This window comes from Rhincodon typus, chromosome 16 (assembly GCF_021869965.1).
Source record: "Rhincodon typus isolate 14 chromosome 16, sRhiTyp1.1, whole genome shotgun sequence".
Lineage (NCBI taxonomy): Eukaryota > Metazoa > Chordata > Chondrichthyes > Orectolobiformes > Rhincodontidae > Rhincodon > Rhincodon typus.
Genome location: NC_063347.1, coordinates 19488547 through 19509774, shown reverse-complemented (window position 1 = coordinate 19509774; position 21228 = coordinate 19488547). Strand labels below are relative to the sequence as shown.

The following is a 21228-nucleotide window of genomic DNA, read 5'->3' as shown; positions in this document are numbered from 1 at the left end:
GGGCTTATTTGCTGTAACCAAGCTCTTCAACAAGTGGTAAGTAAAATAAAAACAGATAAAAAGAAAAATACAGAGAAGATAGAGAGAAAAAAAAAGAAATGAAAAGCAGATGAGCCCCAGGCTCAGAGCCCTATTTCACCATCATTTCACCAGAAGTGCTTCTTGTGTTGTGACTGCAAAGAAATTGATGGAGAAGACAACAGCTTCTATAGGCCCAACAAGATGAGCAACTGCCACCAGCTGCTGCACAGGTTCCACAGGATGAAGCAGCAGGACAAGATCCATTGTGAAGGAAGAGAATTCTGATGCAGAAACAGACGTACAGACAAAGTTGCAGCCACGCACAAATATCTGAGACCAGTGCAGAAGATAACACAATGCCCTATATCATGTCATATAAATGCCAGCTGCCAGACAAGAACTTGCAGTCACAAGGATAGAGTGGCAATCACGTCCTGGTAGCCCCAAATGTTACAACTGCTCTTAATGATTTTGGAAATCAGTCATTTCAATAAGCAACTGGGACCTCTGGTGCGTTTATAACTCTTTAATTATAAGCGTATTCAAGATGTCACTGATGCTCACTTCACCAGACTACACCTATTCATATCAATCTCCTTGATGTGGCTATTCAAGCAGTTAGGCCCGTTCTCGGCCATCACCGGCTTCCTACAAGTGCAAGACGGAATCATTTGCACCCATATAGTACTGAGAGCACCCTAATTACAAACAGCAGTCTCAGGCAAGAGAAAAGGATTCAGCTCCCTTAATGTTCAAATGGTTTATATTATGGTGGCAGCCAGGTATTGCAGGTCTGTGCTAGACATCCAGGGAGCTGCCATGAGTCTCACATATTGGACCATTCACAAATACGAGCATCTTATAAAAGCCTTCAGATCATGTAAGAATGTTTGTTGTGTGACAAGGGGTACCCCTCCACACCTGACTCATGACACCTCTAAGAAAATCTCAGACCACCCGCGATATGCAACAGCACCCACAATTCAATCAGGCCCATTGTGCAATAGACCATACAACTCCTGAAGATGGTGCCTGGACTGGTGAGGTAGCATCATGCAGTAGACTCGAGACAGAGTGTTCCACATCATAGCAGTATGTTGTACCCTGTGCACTGTCAGTTGCCAAGGGGGTTAATGTGCTGGTTCAGGAATAAATGCAGAAGCAAAAGAAAACCTCGGAGGAGGAAGACAAAGGTGAGGAATTCAAGATGGGCCAAAGGACCACAGACACGAAGACAGGGCAATGGTCTGCCAAACACGAGAAGCCAAAGACAAATAAATAGCTACCCACTTTCAGGATAACTGAGCTGAGCTGACACTTTCAAATTGCAAGTAATAAATTGATCTGTACAGCTTGAGGAAAGCCTTCTGCCTGTTGCCGTACTCATTCTTCAGCAAGTGAGTTCCTGGGTTATTTGATTGATGAATATAATAAGACGTTGAATTTTGGTTTCAATATGCCTCTGTTATTCTTAGCTCTGCAAAAGTTAAGGTGCCTGCTCAAAGCTTCCCCTAGAGCAACTCTAGCACTAAAGCAACTGTGAGCATTTCCAATACCTCACATTTCTGGATATAAGCACTAAAATGGTTCTTGCACCAGTAACATGAGTGACATCAGGGAATCCATTCCCTAATAAAGTTGACTGTTGCCCCTCATCCTGATAATGCGCCTCGAGTGTCTACCCATCCTTATTGCTGCAGTGCTTCACAATGCAAGAGAATTCACTGCACCTGGACAATGCCTAAGCACCTACGATAACGACACTTCCATTACTATGGGCTCAATTTGTTGCTATTGCTTCCCCTTTAGTGCTGTGTTATAACAGAAACTAAACATGCAAGTTGCCCATTGGCTTAGTCACTGCAGCATAAGTAATAGGAAAAGGAGTAGGCAATTTGTCCCTAAGAGCCTGCTCCACTATTTGGTAGAATCATGGCTCACCAACATTCCCCATGTTCACTTTCTTGCCTTTTCCCATTAACCCTTGATTCCCTTAATGATCAAGAATCTACATCAGCCTTAAACAGACACAAGGACTCTGCTTCCATAGTTCCCTGTAGCAAGGAGTTCCAAAGACTCTCAACCCTTTGAGAGAAGAAATTCCTGTTCATCTCACCCTTAAATTGGTATCCCTTTATTCTGAGACTATGCGTATGGTCCTAGACTCCCATAAGGTGCAACATCCTCTCAGCATTTAGCCTATTAAGCCCCTTAAGAATTCTATGTATTTCAATGATATCACCTCCATTCTTTCAAACTCCAGAGAATAGCATCCTTATCTGTTTAGCCTTTGCTCATAAGACAATCCCTCCGTACCAGGGACCATCCCAGTGAAACTTCTCTGAATTGCCTCCAATGGAATGATATCTTTCCTTAAACAAGGGGACTGAAACTGCTTAGAGTAATCCAGATGTGGTCTCGCATCTTGTAAAATTGCAATAAGTGTTATGAACCAGACCAAACCCCCTCAAAATATATCAAAGGGATAGCTTAGACCCTAACAATTCTCTCAGTTACAGGTCAGCATAAGATGATGCATCCCAGATGTGATTTGATTGGACACACTATTAGGCTTTAAGATATTCTTACACTATAGTTAAAATACAAACAAAAGAAAGAATAATTGGCCTAACTTTAACTCTATTGGAAAACTTAAACATTTAATAGATTATATAACTACTAAGCAGTAACTGTTCTAATATAGTAACATCCCATAAGCACACTCTTGTAAAGGCAAATTCAGTAAAATAGACTATCTCACATCTGATATTTCTCCAGTCCAGTAGAAAAGAACATCAAGAAAAAATGGCAGCAGAGAGAGAACTCAAGCTTCTTGTGGCCAAGAGAGATATATAGCGGCTTCCATCACTAATTTCAAAACCTCAACAACTACTGAAAGCTAAACTAAAACCCTGGTTCTGCGGGAGCCTGACTCTACCCATTCATGCTGCTTCTATTGTTCTAACTTTAAAAAAAAAACCCAAAGCCTTGCAAGCAGTTTGCTTTATTGGCTTGGAAGAGACAACTCTGCACCTCTGGCTCAAGACTCCACACAGGGGAAAAAACTTTCCTTCCTGCAATGTGAACCATGACAGACATCACCATCTCTCCCATAAGTGAGTGCATGGCGTCTACCAGTTGCACATCCCAGACCCTGGGATCCTTCCCTAGACCTTATCATTACTCTCAATGTCCCGAGTATTCATTTGTAGTACCTTGGTTGCAACATCCATTGTCAATGTGTAACTGTTTCCCTGTTGGGTTAGGCTATCTGCATTCATCCACTTTGTTGATTATGAGGTAAGACTAAGGTGTGGCAACTGCAATGCGGCAAAACATCTTTTGTTTGAAGTTGCTTCACATCACTTCACTTTACCCATTACTACTGGCACAATAAGTCTGTAGCAGATGCTGTAAGACAGCATCTGAATATATATTTAGAAAAGTACAAAATATATTAAATGTTCAGAACCTATGTCACTGATGTGCTGTCGAAATGTTTTTTTATTTCTCTTCCTCCCACTATGTCTGGGCACAGGGCTGACTTCTGCAGTTCAGGTGGAGGGAACCTGCTCTGACTTTGAAAACTTGGATATTTGTCCCAAGCCCGCTGAAAGTTTCCTGTACAGGTGTAGCCTCATCAGCGTCAGCTTGAGGTGTGGTCACAGGCTGGGGTGAAGGTGAAGGGGCAGGGCACTTCTTGAGCGGACCGAGAAGAAGATTCCACGTGCCTGTCCACCATCTACAAGGCGCAAGTCAGAAGTCTGATGGAATATTCCGCACTTGCCTGGATAAGTCCAGCTGAACCAACATTCAAGAAGCTTGACTTCCTCCAGGATAAAGCAGTCCTCTAGATTTGCATTCCATTCAACATTCATTCCTTTCACCATTGATGCACAGTGACAGCAGTGTGTACTATTTCCAAGGTGTACTGCTGCAATTTACCTAGGCTCCTCCTTTCAAATGCACAACCTCTACCAAATGGGCACCTGATGAGTGGAAACACCATCACCTGTAAGCTCCTCTCCAAGCCACAGATTACCCTGACTTGGAAGTATATCACCATTCTTTTAATGTCACTGGGCCAAAATCCTGGATCTCCCTTTCTAACAGCACTGTAGGTGCTCCAGCTAAGGGATCAAGTGAGGTGACAATTTCTGCGCTCGTGAAAGTTCCAAGTGAAGAACACATCAATATATCCTCTAATATTTCTCAATCTTTATCCTCAGAGCTGGGACCAATACAGCAGGGCTCAGGCTGTGGCCTCTTACTTGTTGAGATTGCTGGATTACTGCTTGTGCCAGCGGAAGAGAAGGAGTTAGTTGCTGAAGATGTTGAGAAGCTTGTGCAGATAGCTCATGTGGGAAAAGAAAACTGCAATGTTGCTTACTGGTTTGCTGGCCCAATAGTATCTCTTATCATCCCAAGAACTAGGGCTTTTCCAACTAGGTTTGCCTCAAAGGGAGTGAGGAACTTGATGTCCACCAGCCTTGACTCAATTCTGAGACAGCTTTTCTTGCAAGGAGATAAAAATCAGTGGGATGGGACTGGATGCAGCAGCAGCTTGCAATCATGCACAACATGCAAGGTGATGAACTGTTCCCAGTGAGCGAGTAGGAAGTTCAGAGGTCAGAAAGAGTTAGTAATTTAAGAGGATGAGGTAGGCGTAAGCCCTTGACAGGACAAAATATGTGTGATTAGAGACAAAAAAACTGCAGATGCTGGAATCCAAGGTAGATAAACAGGAGGCTGGTAGAACACAGCAAGCCAGGCAGCATCTGGAGGAAAGGAGAAGTCAATGTTTTGGGTATTACCCTTCTTCAGGATTGGATGTGAGGGTGTAGGGGGACCTTCAGATAAGGGGGGGGGGGGAAGAGGGGTAGAGGAATGGTAGTGATAGGTGGACACAAGTAGTAGGGTACGACCTGATTGGTCAATGGGAGGGAGGAGTTTGGTTGGTATTTGGAAGGGAGGGCCAGAAGGTGGAATGGAAGGGAGGAGGTGGGGATGGAAAGGGAGCCACGGGATAGGTGGGAAGCTTACTTGAAATTGGAAAACTCAACGTTGAGTCTTCAAAGCTGTAGGGTGCCTAGGCAGAAGACAAGGTATTGTTCCTCAAATTTGCGTTCTGAATCGCTGCAACACTGGAGGAGGCCAAGGATAGACATGTCGGAGGTGGGGTGGGAGGTGTTGGGGAGTGAGGGGGAAGCAGGAGTTGAAATGGGCAATGACCGGGAGGTTAGGCTGGCCATTACGGGCCAGGTGAAGATGCTCGGCAAAACGGTCACCTAGTCTACGTTTGGTCTCACCGACGTAGAGAAGGCCGCATTGGGAGCAATGGATGTAGCAGACTTGGTTTGAGGAGATGAAGGTGAAGCTCTGTCTCACCTGGATGGACTGTTTAGGACCCCAGGCAGAGGTGAGGGAAATGGTGTGTGGGCAAGTGTTGCATCTTTTACAGTTACAGAAAAAGGTGCCGAGGGGGTTGAAGTGGCTGGTGGGGAGAGTGGTGCAAACTAAGGAGTGATGAAGGGAATGGCTCTTGCAGAAGGCAGAGAGGGGTGGGGAGTGGAAGATGTTGCAGGTGGTATTTGATTGGAGTTGGCGGAAGTGTCTGAGAATGATATGTTGGATGCAGAGGCTGGTGGGATGGCAGGTTTAAAGATATACGTGATGCTGAAATTTGCAGGCTATGAGGCATTGAGAGATGTGCTTGCTGTTAGTTCAAGTGAAAAGGTAGCTGAGAGAAGATGGTACTACCTATCTTTGCAGAACACAGGAGGTTAGTGACTTTTTTCCAGCACTGCCTTGTTCTCCCTTTTGTAAGGTCCAACAGAACTGATCTGCACTGACACTGGATGGGTCTGGTACAACAATCTCTTCATTTGCTTCTCTGGAAAAAGGATGTCCTATATTTCTGTGATCCTGTCCAGCAACGTCCACAGGGCATGTTGTGGGAGCTAATGGAGATCATTTCTGTGACCATCTCTTCTGTTGTAGCAGCGAACAACAAAGGTTGAGGGGCGCAGGGTGGAAGGGTCTGTCTTGCTGAATCTGAAATGCTAACCAGCGTATCTTTAAAAATGGTATGAGATCCTTCTAAACTCCAAGGTCCAGCCAGTGGTGAGAACTTTCAGCTTGCTCACCACACAATTCATCAATTAACTCACGCAACATCTTGCTTGCAATACCCAAAACGTTGACTACTCCTTTCCTCCAGATGCTGCCTGGCTTGCTGTGTTCTTCCAGCCTCCTGTTTGTCTACCTTGGGTTCCAGCATCTGCAGCTTTTTGTCGCTAACCAAGAAATGAATGTCAAAATGACTTAATGAAGCTTATTCAGCTTGTTGAAATACTTTCATCGTACACTTGGAAGTGATTGAGATTATGTTTTACACAAAGAACGTATACAAGACCAGTGCCTCTTAGGTTATCATTTTAATATATCACATTGTGTATTATCTGACGAGTATCCTCCTCAGTACTAAAGACCTACAAGAACATTCACAGCCTCAGCAAAATTTTAATTGGAAAAAAAATCTTCAGTTCTGAAAGAACAATATCAATAGCACCACCTAGTGAGCATTTAGAAATACATCAGGAAAGAAAAAGCTTCCTTCTTTACAATCAAGGAATCACACTTTTTAATAGTGTCCCATCCTGCTTAAAGCTAGGAAACTACTCTAAGATGTAATGACTGTCTTTAAATATCACTTAAATTTATGATTAGTTAATGTGCTTTAATTAGGTAAATCAGTTAAATTAGCTTGATCATTTTAGTTGAGGGAAGAATTAAAGAGAATGCCTTGTTCCTCTTCAAATAGTGCAACAGAATCTATAATATTCAGGGAAAAAGAAGTTTAAATTCATACTTAAAGAATAAGTTATCTGCAAAAGTATCTAAGCATCTGTAAAGATGATATACACCATCGCTACTGCACTCTCTGTTGTGCTCACGTTTTAAGAGTGCTCTCCAGTAAATTAATTCAAAATACAGAGCATAGCGGAGCTTTGGTAAATCAATTGACACACACCCAAAGCACACTAGAGATTATCCTTCGGAAATATTCTAACAACATTAGAATTAAAACTGAGTCCAATGTCAGTTTTGAGCTCTTTATCATTAAACAGCCAAAATGAATCTCTTAGTAATTTTTCGGCTGATCAAATGCGTTCCTCATCTGTTCAAGACAAAGCACTGAACTCCTGTTAAGAAGAATTTGCCATTTCAATGATCAGTGACAGTGTCATGTCCTTTGCTAGATTCAGACTAGTTGGATGAAGACTGAAGCCACTTTGATCTAATATTGCACCTTAGAGGACCAGTAACAAATGCACCAAGGTGGCATTTTTAAAGTTCCCACTCCAACTAACCTATGGGCTAAGTGAGCTTCTCATAGTACACATTATACTTTTCAGACAGTTAATCATGTGGCCACATGATTACGTGAAACTGGATAATGACTGCCCAAATTTATATAGGCCCAATAATGAAGCAACTTCCAGCCCATCAATCTTTGCTTAATTGAATCAAAGGCATGGTTTGAAATCTGTGGTAGCGCTCACTGCAAACATCAAATAAATCTCTGCACAAGTCCACCAGATTTCCGAAGGTGAGAATTTTATCTGCCTTGAGAGAGGTTTTTCTTTTGCTGTGGGCTGCAATGAGCACAGGGAGTGCAAGTGTTTGCAGGCAAGGACTGGAGAGGAAAAAGCTACTGCATAAAAAGACATTAGGAAATCATGTTCAAAAGATGTTGGAAAGCTATATTTTTAGTACATGTAATTAGACTTAAAATGAAAAATGTACAATTCAAAAATATTGTTGATCAGATAAACTGTTTAGGAAACTTATATTTAAAGAAACTGACAAATAACACCAAAAAGACACTATTTTTGAAACAAGATTGATAAAATTTTAAGAAGATTTCCTGTAAATAGTTGCTTTAATAATCAATTCATTTGAACATTTAAATTGAGGCGTGTCTCCTCTGAGTACTCATATATCGAGAAGAAGTCCTTTAGGAATAAAAATATGAGTAAACTTTTAAAAACAAAGTAATGAATTCAGAAATCAGGGCAATTAGCCCAAAGCTTTGTATTTGAAGCACAAACCCTTGGGAGCAAACTTGGTTCAGTCACCGCAACTTTTGATTAGACCTCAAAGCACTTACAAGATTGCTCAGCCTCTTCGATGTCCAGTAGCAGCAAACACTGAACACATTGAAGCTACTGGAACAATATCCAGTCCAAGGTCTCAAATGAAAAATTATGTCCCAGAGTAATATAACTATATTCAATATTGCTGCTTCAATTACCACTCCATCTGTCTACTCTCGATTATCCATAAAATGATGGAAGTGGTCATTAATAGTGCTATCACGCATTTAACAATAGGTGCTTGATAGAGCTTAGTTTGGGTTCTGCCAGGGCCTCTTTGATCCTGACCCCATTACAGAACCGGTGCAAGCATGGACAAAAGAGCTGAATTCCAAAGGTGAGGTCACAGCAATTGCCTTCAACATCAAGGGTATATTTGAGTGCAGCATCAAGGAGCCCGAGCAAGGAGAATCAGGAGCAAAACTCTTCACTGGTTGAAGCCATGATTGGTACAAAGGAGGGTGGTTATAGTTAGTGCAGATCAGTCATCTCAGTTCCATGAAATCTCTGCAGCAGCAGTGTCTTAGGCTCAACCATCTTCAGTTGCTTCACCAATGATGTTCCCTCCATAGGTCATAAGTGAGTTTGCTGATAAATGCACAATGCTCTGCACCATTTGTGACTCCTCAGCTCACGAAAGAGACTATGTCCAACTGCAGCACAACCTGGACAATATTCAGGTGTGGGATTGACAAGTGGCAAGTAAAGTTCACACCACATGTTACAGGTAATGATAATCTCCAACAAGAGATCTAAACCCCATCCCTTGACATTCAGTGGCATCACCATTGCTAAATGCCTGCTATCCTAAGGGTTTCCACCAACCAGAAACTGAACTGGACGAGCCATATAAATACTGTGGCTACAATAGCAGTTCAGGGGCTACGAATCCTGCACCGAGTAATTCACTTCCTGATTCCCTAAAGACTATCATCTATCCACAAGGCACAAGTCAGGGGTGTGACAGAATTTTCCACACTTGGCTAGATAAGTGAATCTCCAACAACATTCAAGAAACTTGACACTATCCAAGACAAAGCAGCCGGCTTGACTGCCACGCATTCACAAGCATTCATGCCTTCCACCATCATAGCTCAGTAGGAGCAGTATGCACCATTTAAGAGGATTCACTGGAGAAATTTACCAAAGCTCCTTAGATAGCACCTTGCAAATGCAAAACCATTCCCACTACAAAGGCAGCAGATATACAAGAACAGCACAAACTGCAAGTTCCACTCCAAGCAACCCGTCATCTTGATTGGAAACATACCGCCATTCCTTCAGTGTTGCTGAGTCAAAACCCACCTAATGGCACTGAGGGTATACCTACATCAAATGGACTGCGGCGGTTCAAGAAGGCAGCTCACTAACACCTTCTCAAAAGCAACTAGGCATGGACAATCAATGCTGATCCAGCAGCAAGCAACATCTACTTCCCAAGATTTAATTAAGTAAGTTATTAAAGATGACAGGGCAAGTTGAGAGCAGCCAGTAAAGCAATCTGTACGTGCAGCTTTACTGATAGTGGCAGACTTGTGAGGAAATTACAGGTCGTGGTATGAAAGGAACACTAGCAATGTGGATACAAAATTGGCTCAGTGATAGGAAACAGAGAGTAATGGTTAATAAATATTTTTCAGGCCAGAGAAAACTTTGTAGTGAAATTCTCCATCGGTCAGTGTTCGGGCTCTTGCTTTTCCCAATAATATATTAATGATCTCAATCTTGTTGCACGGGGGACAATTTCAAAGTTTGCAATTAACATGAAGCTTGGAAGAATTGTAAGAATTGATAGTTTGGAACACCAAAAGGATACTGACAAGTTGGTGGAGTGTTTGGATAAGTGGTAGATGACATTCAACGCAGAAAAGTATGAGCTGATGCACTATGGCAGCAAAAACATTGAAAGACAACAGACAATAGTGGGTAACAAGGTGTACACCTGGATGAACACAGCAGGTCAGGCAGCATCAGAGGAGCAGGAAAGCTGATGTTTCGGGTCTGCACCCTTCTTCAGAAACGGGGGAGAGGAAGGGGGCTCTGAAAAACATAGAGGGGGGGAGGCGATGTTAGAAGGTGGATAGTGGAGCAGATAGGTAGAGAGAAGACGGACAGTTCAAGGAGGCGGGGATGAAGCCAGTAAAGGTGATGTGTAGGTAGGGAGTTGGGATGGGGGTTGATCAGTGAGGAGGGAGGGGGCGGGTAGGTGGGAGGGAAGACGGACAGGTCAAGGACGGGGGGGATGAAGCTCGTAAGTAGGAAGTAGGGGTGCGGGTTGGTCAGTGAGGTGGGAGGAGCGGATAGGTGGGAGAAAAGACGGACAGGTCAAGGAGACGGGGATGAGGGGGGTGCTCGTCTTGGGATGAGGTCGGGGATGGGGAGAGTTTGAAGCTCGTAAAGTCCACATTTAGACCATTGGGCTGCAGGGTTCCCAGGTGGAATATGAGGTGCTGTTCCTCCAGCCTTCGGGTGGCATCGTTGTGGCACTGGAGGAGACCCAGGATGGACATGTCGTACAAGGAGTGGGCGGGGTAGTGGTTCGCGACTGGGAGGTGTTGTCGTTTGTCACGAACCGAGCGTAGGTGTTCCACAAAGCGGTCTCCAACCGTCTGCTTAGTTTCCCCGATGTACAGGAGGCCACATTGGGAACAGCGGATACAATATACCACATTAGCGGATGTGCAGGTGAACATCTGTTTAATGTGGAAGGTTTTCTTGGGGCCTGGGATGGAGGTGAGGAGGGAGGTGTAGGGGCAGGTGTAGTACCTCCTGCAGTTTCAGGGAAAGGTGGGGCTGTGGAGCGGACGAGGGAGTTGCAGAGAAAGTGGTCCCTCCAGAAGGCAGATAAGGGTGGGGAGGGAAATATATCCTTGGTAGTGGAGTCAGATTGCAGGTAGCAGAAGTGGCGGAGAATGATGCGTTGAATCCGGAGTGTGATGGGGTGATACATGAGGACGAGGGGAATTCTGTCTTTGTTGTTATTGCAGGGAGGGGTGTGAGGGCTGAGGCGCAGGAAATGCAAGGGATGCGGTCGAGGGCGTTTTCGATCACTGTGGAGGGGAAGTTGCGGTCCTTGAAAAACGAGGACATTTGGGATGTCCGGGAGTGGAACGCCTCATCTCGGGAGTGGAACGCCTCATCTCGGGAGCAGATGCAGCGGAGGCGAAGGAATTGGGAATAGGGGATGGCATTTTTGCAGGAAGGTGGGTGAGAGGAGGTGTATTCTGGGTAGCTGTGGGAGTCGATGGGCTTGAAATAGATATCAGTTTCCAGGTAGTTACCAGAGATGGAGACAGAGAGGTCCAGGAAGGAGAGAGAGGTATCAGAGATGGTCCAGGTGAACTTAAGGTTGGGGTGGAAGGTGTTAGTAAAGTTGATGAACTGTTTGAGCTCCTCGTGGGAGCGTGAGGCGACACCGATACAGTCATCCATGTAACAGAGGAAGAGGTGGGGGTTAGTACCAGTGTAGCTGCGGAAGAGGGACTGTTCCACATATCCTATGAAGAGGCAGGCACAGCTTGGGCCCAAGCGGGTACCCATGGCCATCCTCTTTGTCTGCAGGAAGTGGGAGGAGTTGAAGGAGAAGTTGTTAAGGGTAAGGACGAGTTCGGTTAGGCGGATAAGGGTGCTGGTGGAGGGGGACTGGTCGGGCCTGCGGGAGAGGAAGAAGCGGAGGGCTTTTAGGCCATCTGCATGGGGAATGCAAGTATATAGGGGCTGGACGTCCATGGTGAAGATGAGGTGTTGAGGGCCAGGGAATCAGAAGTTTTGGAGGAGGTGGAGGGCGTGGGGGGTGTCACGGACGTAGGTGGGAGGTTCCTGGACTGGGGGGAGAAAGTGGAGTTGAGATAAGTGGAGATAAGTCCGATGGGGCAGGAGCAGGCAGAGACAATGGGTCGACCAGGGCAGTTGGGTTTATGGATTTTGGGAAGGAGATAGAAACGGGCGGTGCGGTGTTGAGGAACAACGAGGTTTGAGGCTGTGGGTGGGAGGTCACTTGAAGTGATGAGGTTATGGATGGTCTGGGAGATGATGTTTTGGTGGTCAGGGGTGGGGTCATGATCAAGGGGGCGGTAGGAGGAGGTGTCAGAGACTTGGCGCCTGGCCTCAGCGATGTAGAGGTCAGTGCGTCATACCACAACTGCGGCTCCCTTGTCCGCGGGTTTTATAATGAGGTTAGGGTTGGAGCAGAGGGCTACACGTTCTGTGGGGGAGAGGTTGAGGCGATTGATGTTACGACGGCAATTGGAGATTAAGAGATCGAGGGAGGCCCTATCTCTGAGACAATAGGGGGTACAATTCTAAAGGGGTGTATATGTGCACAGATCATTGAAGATTGCAGGACAGACAGAGAGCAGTTAAAGCTTCCAATGTCCCTAGCTTTATTAATGGGGAAAAGAAGTGAGTGTAAGAGGTAAGGGGGAGGGTGACGTTGAACTTGTACAAGACACTTATCACACCTCACTTGCAGTATTGTGTTACAGTAGTGAATGCTACATTATAGGAAAAATGAGAATGCATTGGAGAAAGTGTAGAAGTTTTTTTTTACAAGAACGGTTCTACAAATGAGACACTTCAGCTACAAGAATAAACTGAAAAAGTTAAAACTGTTCTCCCTCAGAGAGAAAGCAGCTGAATGGAGATTTGATAGACGTTTTCAAAAACACGAACAGGCTAGAAGGAAAAGCTGTTCCCATTCATAAAAGGAACAAGAATGGGAGGGCATAGATTTAAAGTGACATAAATTTTTTTTTAAATTTCACACAGCAAATTGTCAGGGTATGAATGCACTGGAAATGTGGCAGAGACAGGTTCAACTGAGGCATTGAAGAGGGCAATGGGCGATTACTTGGCTAGAAATGGTATGCAGGAATATGGGGAAAAGGCAGCAGATTGGCAGTAGGTAAGGATGCTTGTCTGAAGAGGCAGTGCAGAGACAATGGACTGAATGGCCTCCTTCTGCACCATAATAATTCTATAACTCTGTAATACAAAAGGACGTTATGCCATTCCTCGAGATGGCAGCACCGGCATGGTAGGGGGTGCCAGGGCTTCTGAGCCCGTATGCTCCAGGACAACCGCATCCTTCTCTCTCTCTCTCTCCTTTACCATCTTTTTCTTTTTTCTTTTCTTTCATCCTCTAACATCATGGGGAAGCCAGAGTGGTGTCAGAGGATCATCATCAGCAACAACGGCGGTGCCTAGATTGAGGACTCCTGGCATCGGCAGACCCAGAGCCTGGACTCAGAAACTCGGAGGGCCATGGGCTATTGAGTTCAATTCAGTTTGACACTGACTAGACTGAAGGCCCAGCATGGTCTGCTTGAAGAACCGTAATGCTGACCTTTTTATTTGTCTATTTTTCTCATTTATTCCTTACATCCTGTAGCTAGATATCTTTGTACCTAAGATGGCACCGTAACTGGTGACTTTGTAAGCTTTTCACTGCCCTCATGTGGGTACATGTGACAATAAACCTAATTCTTGTAGAACATGAGCTTAGCCTCAGCTGGAGTAATTGCATCCACAAATGGGTGATACACTTTAGGGGTTCTGAGGAAGGGTCACCGGACACGAAACGTTAATTCTGATTTTTAACTTTTTAATGTTAACTTTGATACACAAAGATACACAGATGCTGCCAGACCTATTGAGCTTTTCCAGAAACTTCTGTTTTTGTTCCACACTTTAGGGGAGGATGTGAAGGTATTAAGTGCCGAAGAAATTTCGGAGAATGAAATTCTTCATTTGGTTCCTGACAACAATGTCATCCTTCTTTAACCATTTCCCTCCTGAACATCATCAGCCAGTCTTAATACATCATTTCAACATAAAATGTTCTCTCCTTCATAAGCAAGATCACCAGCATCCACAGCCATATGGTGTATGAATGAACTGGCATCCTAGAGCTGACAGAACTCTGACTTGTAGATCATAATTTTTCTTTATTACTTTGTGCTTCAATCTTTTCATTCCGGTCTTTTTCACGTCAATTTACTTCCTCCTCCATTCAAGTTGTGGCAGCAAAGCAAGCAGCCACATAGGTTGTAGTGTATGGGAATCCCTCTCCTAAACCCCTCTGACTCCAAAACTTTTTAAAGGTCTTCTCATAAATCATCTCAACAGAGTTTTGACTAACTGACTACAAAAATGGTCAGAGTACACGCTCCTTCTCTGCACTTGCACCTTGAAATGCCATTAATATTGTGTGTATGGCTTTACAAAAAGCTTAGGGAGGCATGCTGAAATAAAGGGAGTGTAACAGTATGTTTTGTGTCCTGTCCTATTCAAAAAGCAGCAGTTAATGAATGTTATTTTGTGGTTAGTGTTGGGGCCCATCTGAATGGAGACAGGAGGCCAAATAGATAGATATTTTGAATGTGGTCAACTATAGAGAGCTGCAAGCAGTTTCAGAAAGACAAGTCAGTAGATTGAGTAGTCAATTATCATCTGAAATTTCTCAGGGAAGTACAAGATGAGGCATATTGGTAAAGTAAGGAAAAGATATACACAATAAATGGTAAAGATTTTAAGAGCAAGGTGATACATAAAGATTCAAATAGATAAATCTCAAAGTGGAAAGACAAAGTTTCAAAGTGGTTTAAGGAAACATGTGGCCCTGGATTTTATAGCGTCCAAAAACAAAGATGATGCCAAAATCTATACAAATCATTCATTAGGCCACAATTAAAATAACCAACCTATTTGACTGCCTTTAAGATGTCAAGATCAAGGTTGTGAAGAAGATGTAGCAAAGATTCAATGATCAGTTATCAATGATGTAAAGTTCAAGTCAAAAGGAAATGTTCAAGAAAATGGTTCCATTAGAACAAAGAAGAATTGAAAGACATCAGAAATGTTCAAAATTATGAGCGCTTTGACAAGTTAATTAGAAAAAAAATTATTTTCACTTAAGAAAAACAAAGTGAGACACAAGAAAAATTTAAGTGTCACAACCTTTCCTGTTTGCTACCAAGAAGATAAAAACCGACAGATGCAATAAGGGAGATTAAGCTGAATTAAAATCCACTATTCTAGTGCAATAACAGATATCAACATAGTCGTGACCCATCTTACATCACAAGTACAAAAATAACGTTCTTACACACTGGGAACCCAGAGGCGAACTGTTTTGTCTCGAGATGCAGAAGCCAGTAAATGACCAGAGGGAGAGAACTGAATTGAGAGGACTGCATCTTTGTGACCGACAAATCGATAGGCTCTCATCTGTGGTTTCAAATTCCAGATCATGACACAGGAATCCATTGATCCAGTTGCTGTTAAAATAAAACAATATTTTAATGTTTGCTTCGAATTAGGATACAACCTGATTTCCACTTTGCCTTATTTAAGTTAGGCATTAAAAGGTGTTTTACTCAACTCCTGTATTTGTAAACCAAGTATATAACTATCAAATTCTATAATTCTCCACAGCTGTATTTTCTATTACACTAGAAAATTTAGCCTTATCTGTCTCAAATTTGTCAATTTTGATTGGTGTATAACACCTGTGAAACAGGAGTTGGTCTTATACCTAGAGCTTGGGTCAGGGTATCTTCACTCTGTTTAGGAATAGGACTGCCCAAAAGTCCCATAGTTGGCAGAACTTGTCACTCACCACCCTTCTTTCTTCCTATTCTTTCATCATTTTATAACATTGATTCATTCAAGATTCTTTGGACATTATGAATGCATAAGCCTCACCAAATAACGTTAGCAAACTGTTTAATTGTGAAAGCATCACAGCCAAACCCAGTTACCTAACCCAGGGAGCCACCAAGAACCAAGGGAATCAATAGACACATATTGGAACAAAAATAAAGTTGCTGGAAAAGCTCAGCAGGTCTGGCAGCGTCTGTGAAGGAAAAAACAGAGTTAACGCTTCTGGTCCGGTGACCCTTCCTCAGAGTGCAGAACTAATTTTGACTAATTTTAATTAATTTTAACTTGTTTTATTTCAGGCTAATTTCAGTGAACTCAAAAGGGTCTAACCCACATTAGACTGAAAATGATGATTGGTAGGCCTAACAGTAAATCAATACCAAGAAGCCCTCAAGGAGGAGATAGGTTGAGAATAGGATTATCAAGTTCCTGAAGGCCAGAGGAAAGACATCCAAAGCCAGGGCTCCCAAGATGACAAAAGAGATTAAAATAATCAGGCAGCATCCATGGAGAGAGAGAGCAAGCTAACGTTTCGAGTCTAGATGACTCTCCATCAGAGCTGAAGTGAAGTGTTGAGGGGGCATCATTTATGCTATAGTTGGGGGAGGGTGATGGGGTGGGTGGAATGATAGCAGTAGACAGTCGAGTGGTGGGGGAGAAAAGATGCTCATAGTTAAGTGATCAGAATGTGAGAATGGCAGAACAATGGTGTCTCTAACTGGCAGACTTGAAAGAACAGACAGTCCCACTGGGGTGGAGGGCGAGGAAAGAGGACATGGCGACAGAGAACGTAACAAGTAAAGCTAAAAAAGGAAGGAATGGGAGTTGGTTCACCATTTGAAGGCGTTGAACTCAATATTAAGTCCAGAAGGCTGTAAAGTGCCTAGTCTAAAGATGAGATGTTGTTCTTCCAGCTGGCACCGTGATAATGACAGACAAGTGGGCACGCAAGCAGGATGCTGTGTTAAAAAGACCAGCTGAGGAAGGTCAGGGTCATGCTTGTGCACAGACCAGAGGTGTTCTGCAAAGCAGTCCCCCAGTCTGTGTTTGGTTTCTGCAATGTAGACTAGGCAACACTGGGTGCAGTGAATACAATACGCAAGATTCGAGGAGGTACAGGTGAAATGTTGCTTCATCCGGAAAGACTGTTTCGGCTCTTGAAATGGTGAGCAAGGAGGAGATGAAGGGGCAAGGGTTGCGCTTTCTATGGTTACATGGGAAGGTGCAGTGGGAAGGGGTCGCAGTGTTAATCACTGATGAATGAACTAGGATGTCCCGGAGGGAATGCAGACGGTGGACTGAGGGGAAGCTGTGTTTGGTGGTAGCATTCTGCTGGTTTGTCAGGAATGGCAGAGAATGATCCTTTGAATGACAAGGCTGGTGGGCTGTAAAGTGAGGACAAGGGGGACCCAATCACGCCGTTGAGTGATGGGAAGGGGCAAGGGCAGAAGCAGGGGTGATAGGTCAGATGCAGTTGAGTGCCCTGTCAACTACACTGGATGGGGGAAACCACGATTATGGAAAAAGCAAGCCATGTCAGCACCGTTGTTTTGAAAGGTGGCATCATGTGAACATATGCACTGTAGGTGAAGAGACTGGGAGAATGGAATAGAGTCCTTTCAGGACATGGGGTGTGAAGAGCTGTAGTAGTGAAAGTAGCTAAGGGAGTCAGCGACTTTGTAAATGGACAGTCTATTCACCAAAACGGAGACAGAGAGGTCAAGGAAAGGACCTTGTCCTTCTGGATGGAAGTGGTATTGGATTTGGAAGGTGCTGTCTGAGGATCTTTGGTGAATTTCTGCAGTGCATCTTGTAGACAGTACACATGCTGCTATTGAGCTTCAGTGTGGAGAGAGTGGATGCTTGTGGATGTGGTGTCAATCAAGTGGGCTGCTTTGTCCTGGATGGTGTCAAGCTTCTTCAGTGTTGCTGGGGCTGCACTCATCCAGGCAGGTGGGGAATATTCCATCACCCTCCTGACATGTGCCCTATAGATGGTGGACAGGCTTTGAGGAGTCAGGAGGTGAGTTGCTCACCGCAGTATTCCTAGTTTCTGACCTGCTCTTGTAGCCACTGTGTTTATGTGGTGTGTCCAGTTGAGTTTTTGGTCAATAGTAACCACCAGGATGTTGATAGTGGGGGATTCAATGATGGTAACACCATTGAATGTCAAGGAGTAGTGGTTAGATTGTCTTATTGGTGATGGTTATAGCCTAGCATTTGTGTGGTAGAAATGTCACTTGCCACTTGTCAGCCCAAGCTTGGATACCGGCCAGATCTTGTTGCATTTGAACACGGACTGCTTCAGTATCTGGTGTTGAACATTGCGCTATCATCGGTGAACATCCCCAATTCTGACCTTATGATGGAGGGAAGGTCATGGATGAAGCAGCTGAAGATGGTTGGGCTGAGGACACTACCCTGAGGAACTCCTGCAGAGATGTCCTGGAGCTGAGATAATTAACCTCCAACAACCACAATCATCTTCCTATGTGTCAGGTATGACTCCAACCACCAGACACTTTGCCCCCGATATCCAGTTTTGCTAGGGCTCCTTGATGCCGCACTTGGTCGAATGCAGCTTTGATGTCAAGGGCTGTCACTCTCACCTCACCTTTGGAATTCAGCTCTTTTGTCCATGTTGGAACCAAGGCTGTAAGAAGGTCAGGAGCTGAGTGGACCTGGCGGAACCAAAACTGGGTGTCACTGAGCAGGTTATTGCTTGAGACAGGAAATGAGGGGGAATTGAGACAGCAAATGAGAGGGGAAAATAGAGTGAAGTAGGAAAGCATAGCAAGTGATATAAAAGGGACAACCACAGCTTTTCTAAACACTTTAAATAAAAATAATGATGAAAGGAAGGGTGGAAACAACTTTGGACCAAATGGGAATTCATCATGGAGGCAGAACGGCAATGTTGAAGACTCTGAGGGATTATTTTGAATCTGCATTCACACAAGGTGATGCCACCAATGTCAGTACAGGAAGCAGAAACAACAGCAGAATGTTCTCTCATTAAATGTAACAAAGTCCTCCTCTCAAACATCTGGGGACCTGTGCCAAATTTTAAAAGCTGACCCCACAAATTAGCCAAAAAACAGCCTGACCAAAGCACACCTTAAAGCCAAAGGCCTCCATCACCATCCCTGTAAATGTTCTATCCCAATGACAGGACAGATCCACCAGAGGTGGTAACACAATGATATACAATCAGGAAGTACAGCAATATTGTTTCTGGACTTGAGGTCACATGGTATCAAATCAAACATGCAGAAATGAAACCTCCTGATTATCACTTCCACCCTCCTGTAGCAGATGAATCAGTGCTCCGTTTTTAAAACAGAATCATTCATAGTATGAGGGTGTCACTGGCTGGGCCAGCACTTATTTCCCATCCCTAGCTGCCCTCAAAAAAGTGTTGGTGAACTGTCTTCTTGAACCGCTGCAATCAGTGCTGTCCTTTAAAATGGAAGCGGTCAAGGATCTGAAAGGTGCTGTCTAAAGGGCCTTGGTGAATTTCTGCAGTACATCCTGTAGATGGTTCACACTGCTGCTACTCAGTGTCATTGGTGGAGGTGGTGTCAATGAAGTGACTGTTTTGTTCTGGATGGTGTCAAGTTTCTTAAGTATTGTTGGAGCTGTACTCATCTAGGCAAGTGGGGAGTATTCCATCACACTCCTGTCTTGTGCCTTGTAAGTGGTACTTTAGCGAACCAGGAGGCAAGTTACTTGCTGCAGGATTCTTAGCCTCCAAAATGTTCTTGCAGCCACTGTACTTGTATGGCTTGTCCAGTTGAGTTTCTGGTCAATGGAAACCCCCGGGATGTTGACAGTGGAGAAATCAGTAATGGTAAGGCTGATCAATATGAAGGAACAGTGTTTAGATCCTCTCTTGTTGGAGATCGTCATTGCCTAGAATGTGTGTGGTGGAATGATCCTTGCCACTCGTCAACCCACAGCTGAATACTGTCCAGGTTTTGTTGTATTGGACATACACTGCTTTGGTATGAGGAGTTGTGAATGGTATTGAACTTTTGTAGTCATCAGTGGACACCTCCATCTTTGACCTTATGTTAAATGGTACATCATTGACGATGATTGTTGGGCTTAGGACACTACCTTAAAAAATACCTACGCAGATGTTCTAGAACCGAAATGAATGACGTCCAACACCACAACCATCTTCCTTTCTGCCAGTTTTGACTTTAACCAGTCAAGTGTTTTCCCCGATTCCCATCGACTCCAGTAGGGCTCCTCGATACCAAACTCAGTCAAATGCGGCCTTGCAGTCGAAGGCAGACACTCATCTAACCTCTTGAATTCAGCTCTTTTATCGAAGTTTGAACTAAGACTGTAATGAGGTTAGAAGGGAATGGTTCTGGTGGAAACCATACTGGGCATCAGTGAACAGGTTATTGCTGAGCAAGTGTTGCTGGATGACATTGCTGATGATACCTTCCATCACCTTACTGATGAATGAGCATAGACTGAAGAGGCAATGATTGGCCGGTTTTAATTTGTCCTTTCTTTTGGTGTACAAGACAAACCTGGGTAATTTTCCATATTGTCAAGTAGATACCAGTGTTATAGCTGCACTGGAACAGATTGGATAAGGGTGGAGCAAGATCTGGAGCACATGTCATTGTAATCAGCAGGATATTTCCTTTCCCTTGTTTGACCTGATGCCATAAGACTTCATGAGATCTGCAGTTAATGTCGAGGACCCCCAGGGCAACTCCCTCCCAAGTGTATGCCACTGTGCCACATTTCTGCTGGGCCTGTCCTACTGCTGAGACTAAACATATTTGGCAATGTCCTGGATACAGTCATATACATAGACTGTTACTTGACTAATGTGCGAAACAGCTTTCTCAATTTTGGTGCTAACCCCTACATGTTAGTATGGAGGATGTTGCAGAGAATATAGGCATGTGTTTTGTTTCTGGTGCCTAGGTCAATGCCACGTGGTCTGTCTCACAAAAGAAATTAAACCAGACAATCCAACAACCATTACAAGTGATCACTAGGCTATTTCAGCAGGCAGGTAAGAGTGAACCACCTCCTCTATATTAAAACAAAAGTACTTAGAGCAGCAGCAGCACAGAATGTATTCGCAATGGACTCAGTAAAGCTTGCCAGATGACTGTAATTATTTTCTTGAGTCCTTTCCCATCCTCACATTTCCTAATTTACAACTTTTCTGGGACATTATTTCTACGCTCAATAGCGAAGATTTTGATCGAACTCTGACCTGGTAAAATATATCATTTTATCTGTTGTTGAAATACTTTTCCTACAGTGCAACACTAAACTTCAAAAGAATTTTACTGGCTAAAAAGCACTTTGGACAGCCTCAAGCTATAAAAGGTACTACAGAAACGTAAAT

General features: G+C 43.9%; 1 protein-coding gene across 3 annotated transcripts in view; it reads right to left on the bottom strand.

Annotated features, from left to right (window-relative positions):
- LOC109919867 (POC1 centriolar protein homolog A-like) overlaps positions 1–21228 on the bottom strand; it is an 81202-nt gene that overhangs the window by 47689 nt on the left and 12285 nt on the right. For all 3 annotated transcript variants that reach the window (XM_048606440.1, XM_048606441.1, XM_048606439.1), the window contains one exon: positions 15286–15457. In XM_048606440.1, coding sequence (XP_048462397.1) covers positions 15286–15457 — 172 coding nt within the window. The remainder of the gene's footprint in view (positions 1–15285; positions 15458–21228) is intronic.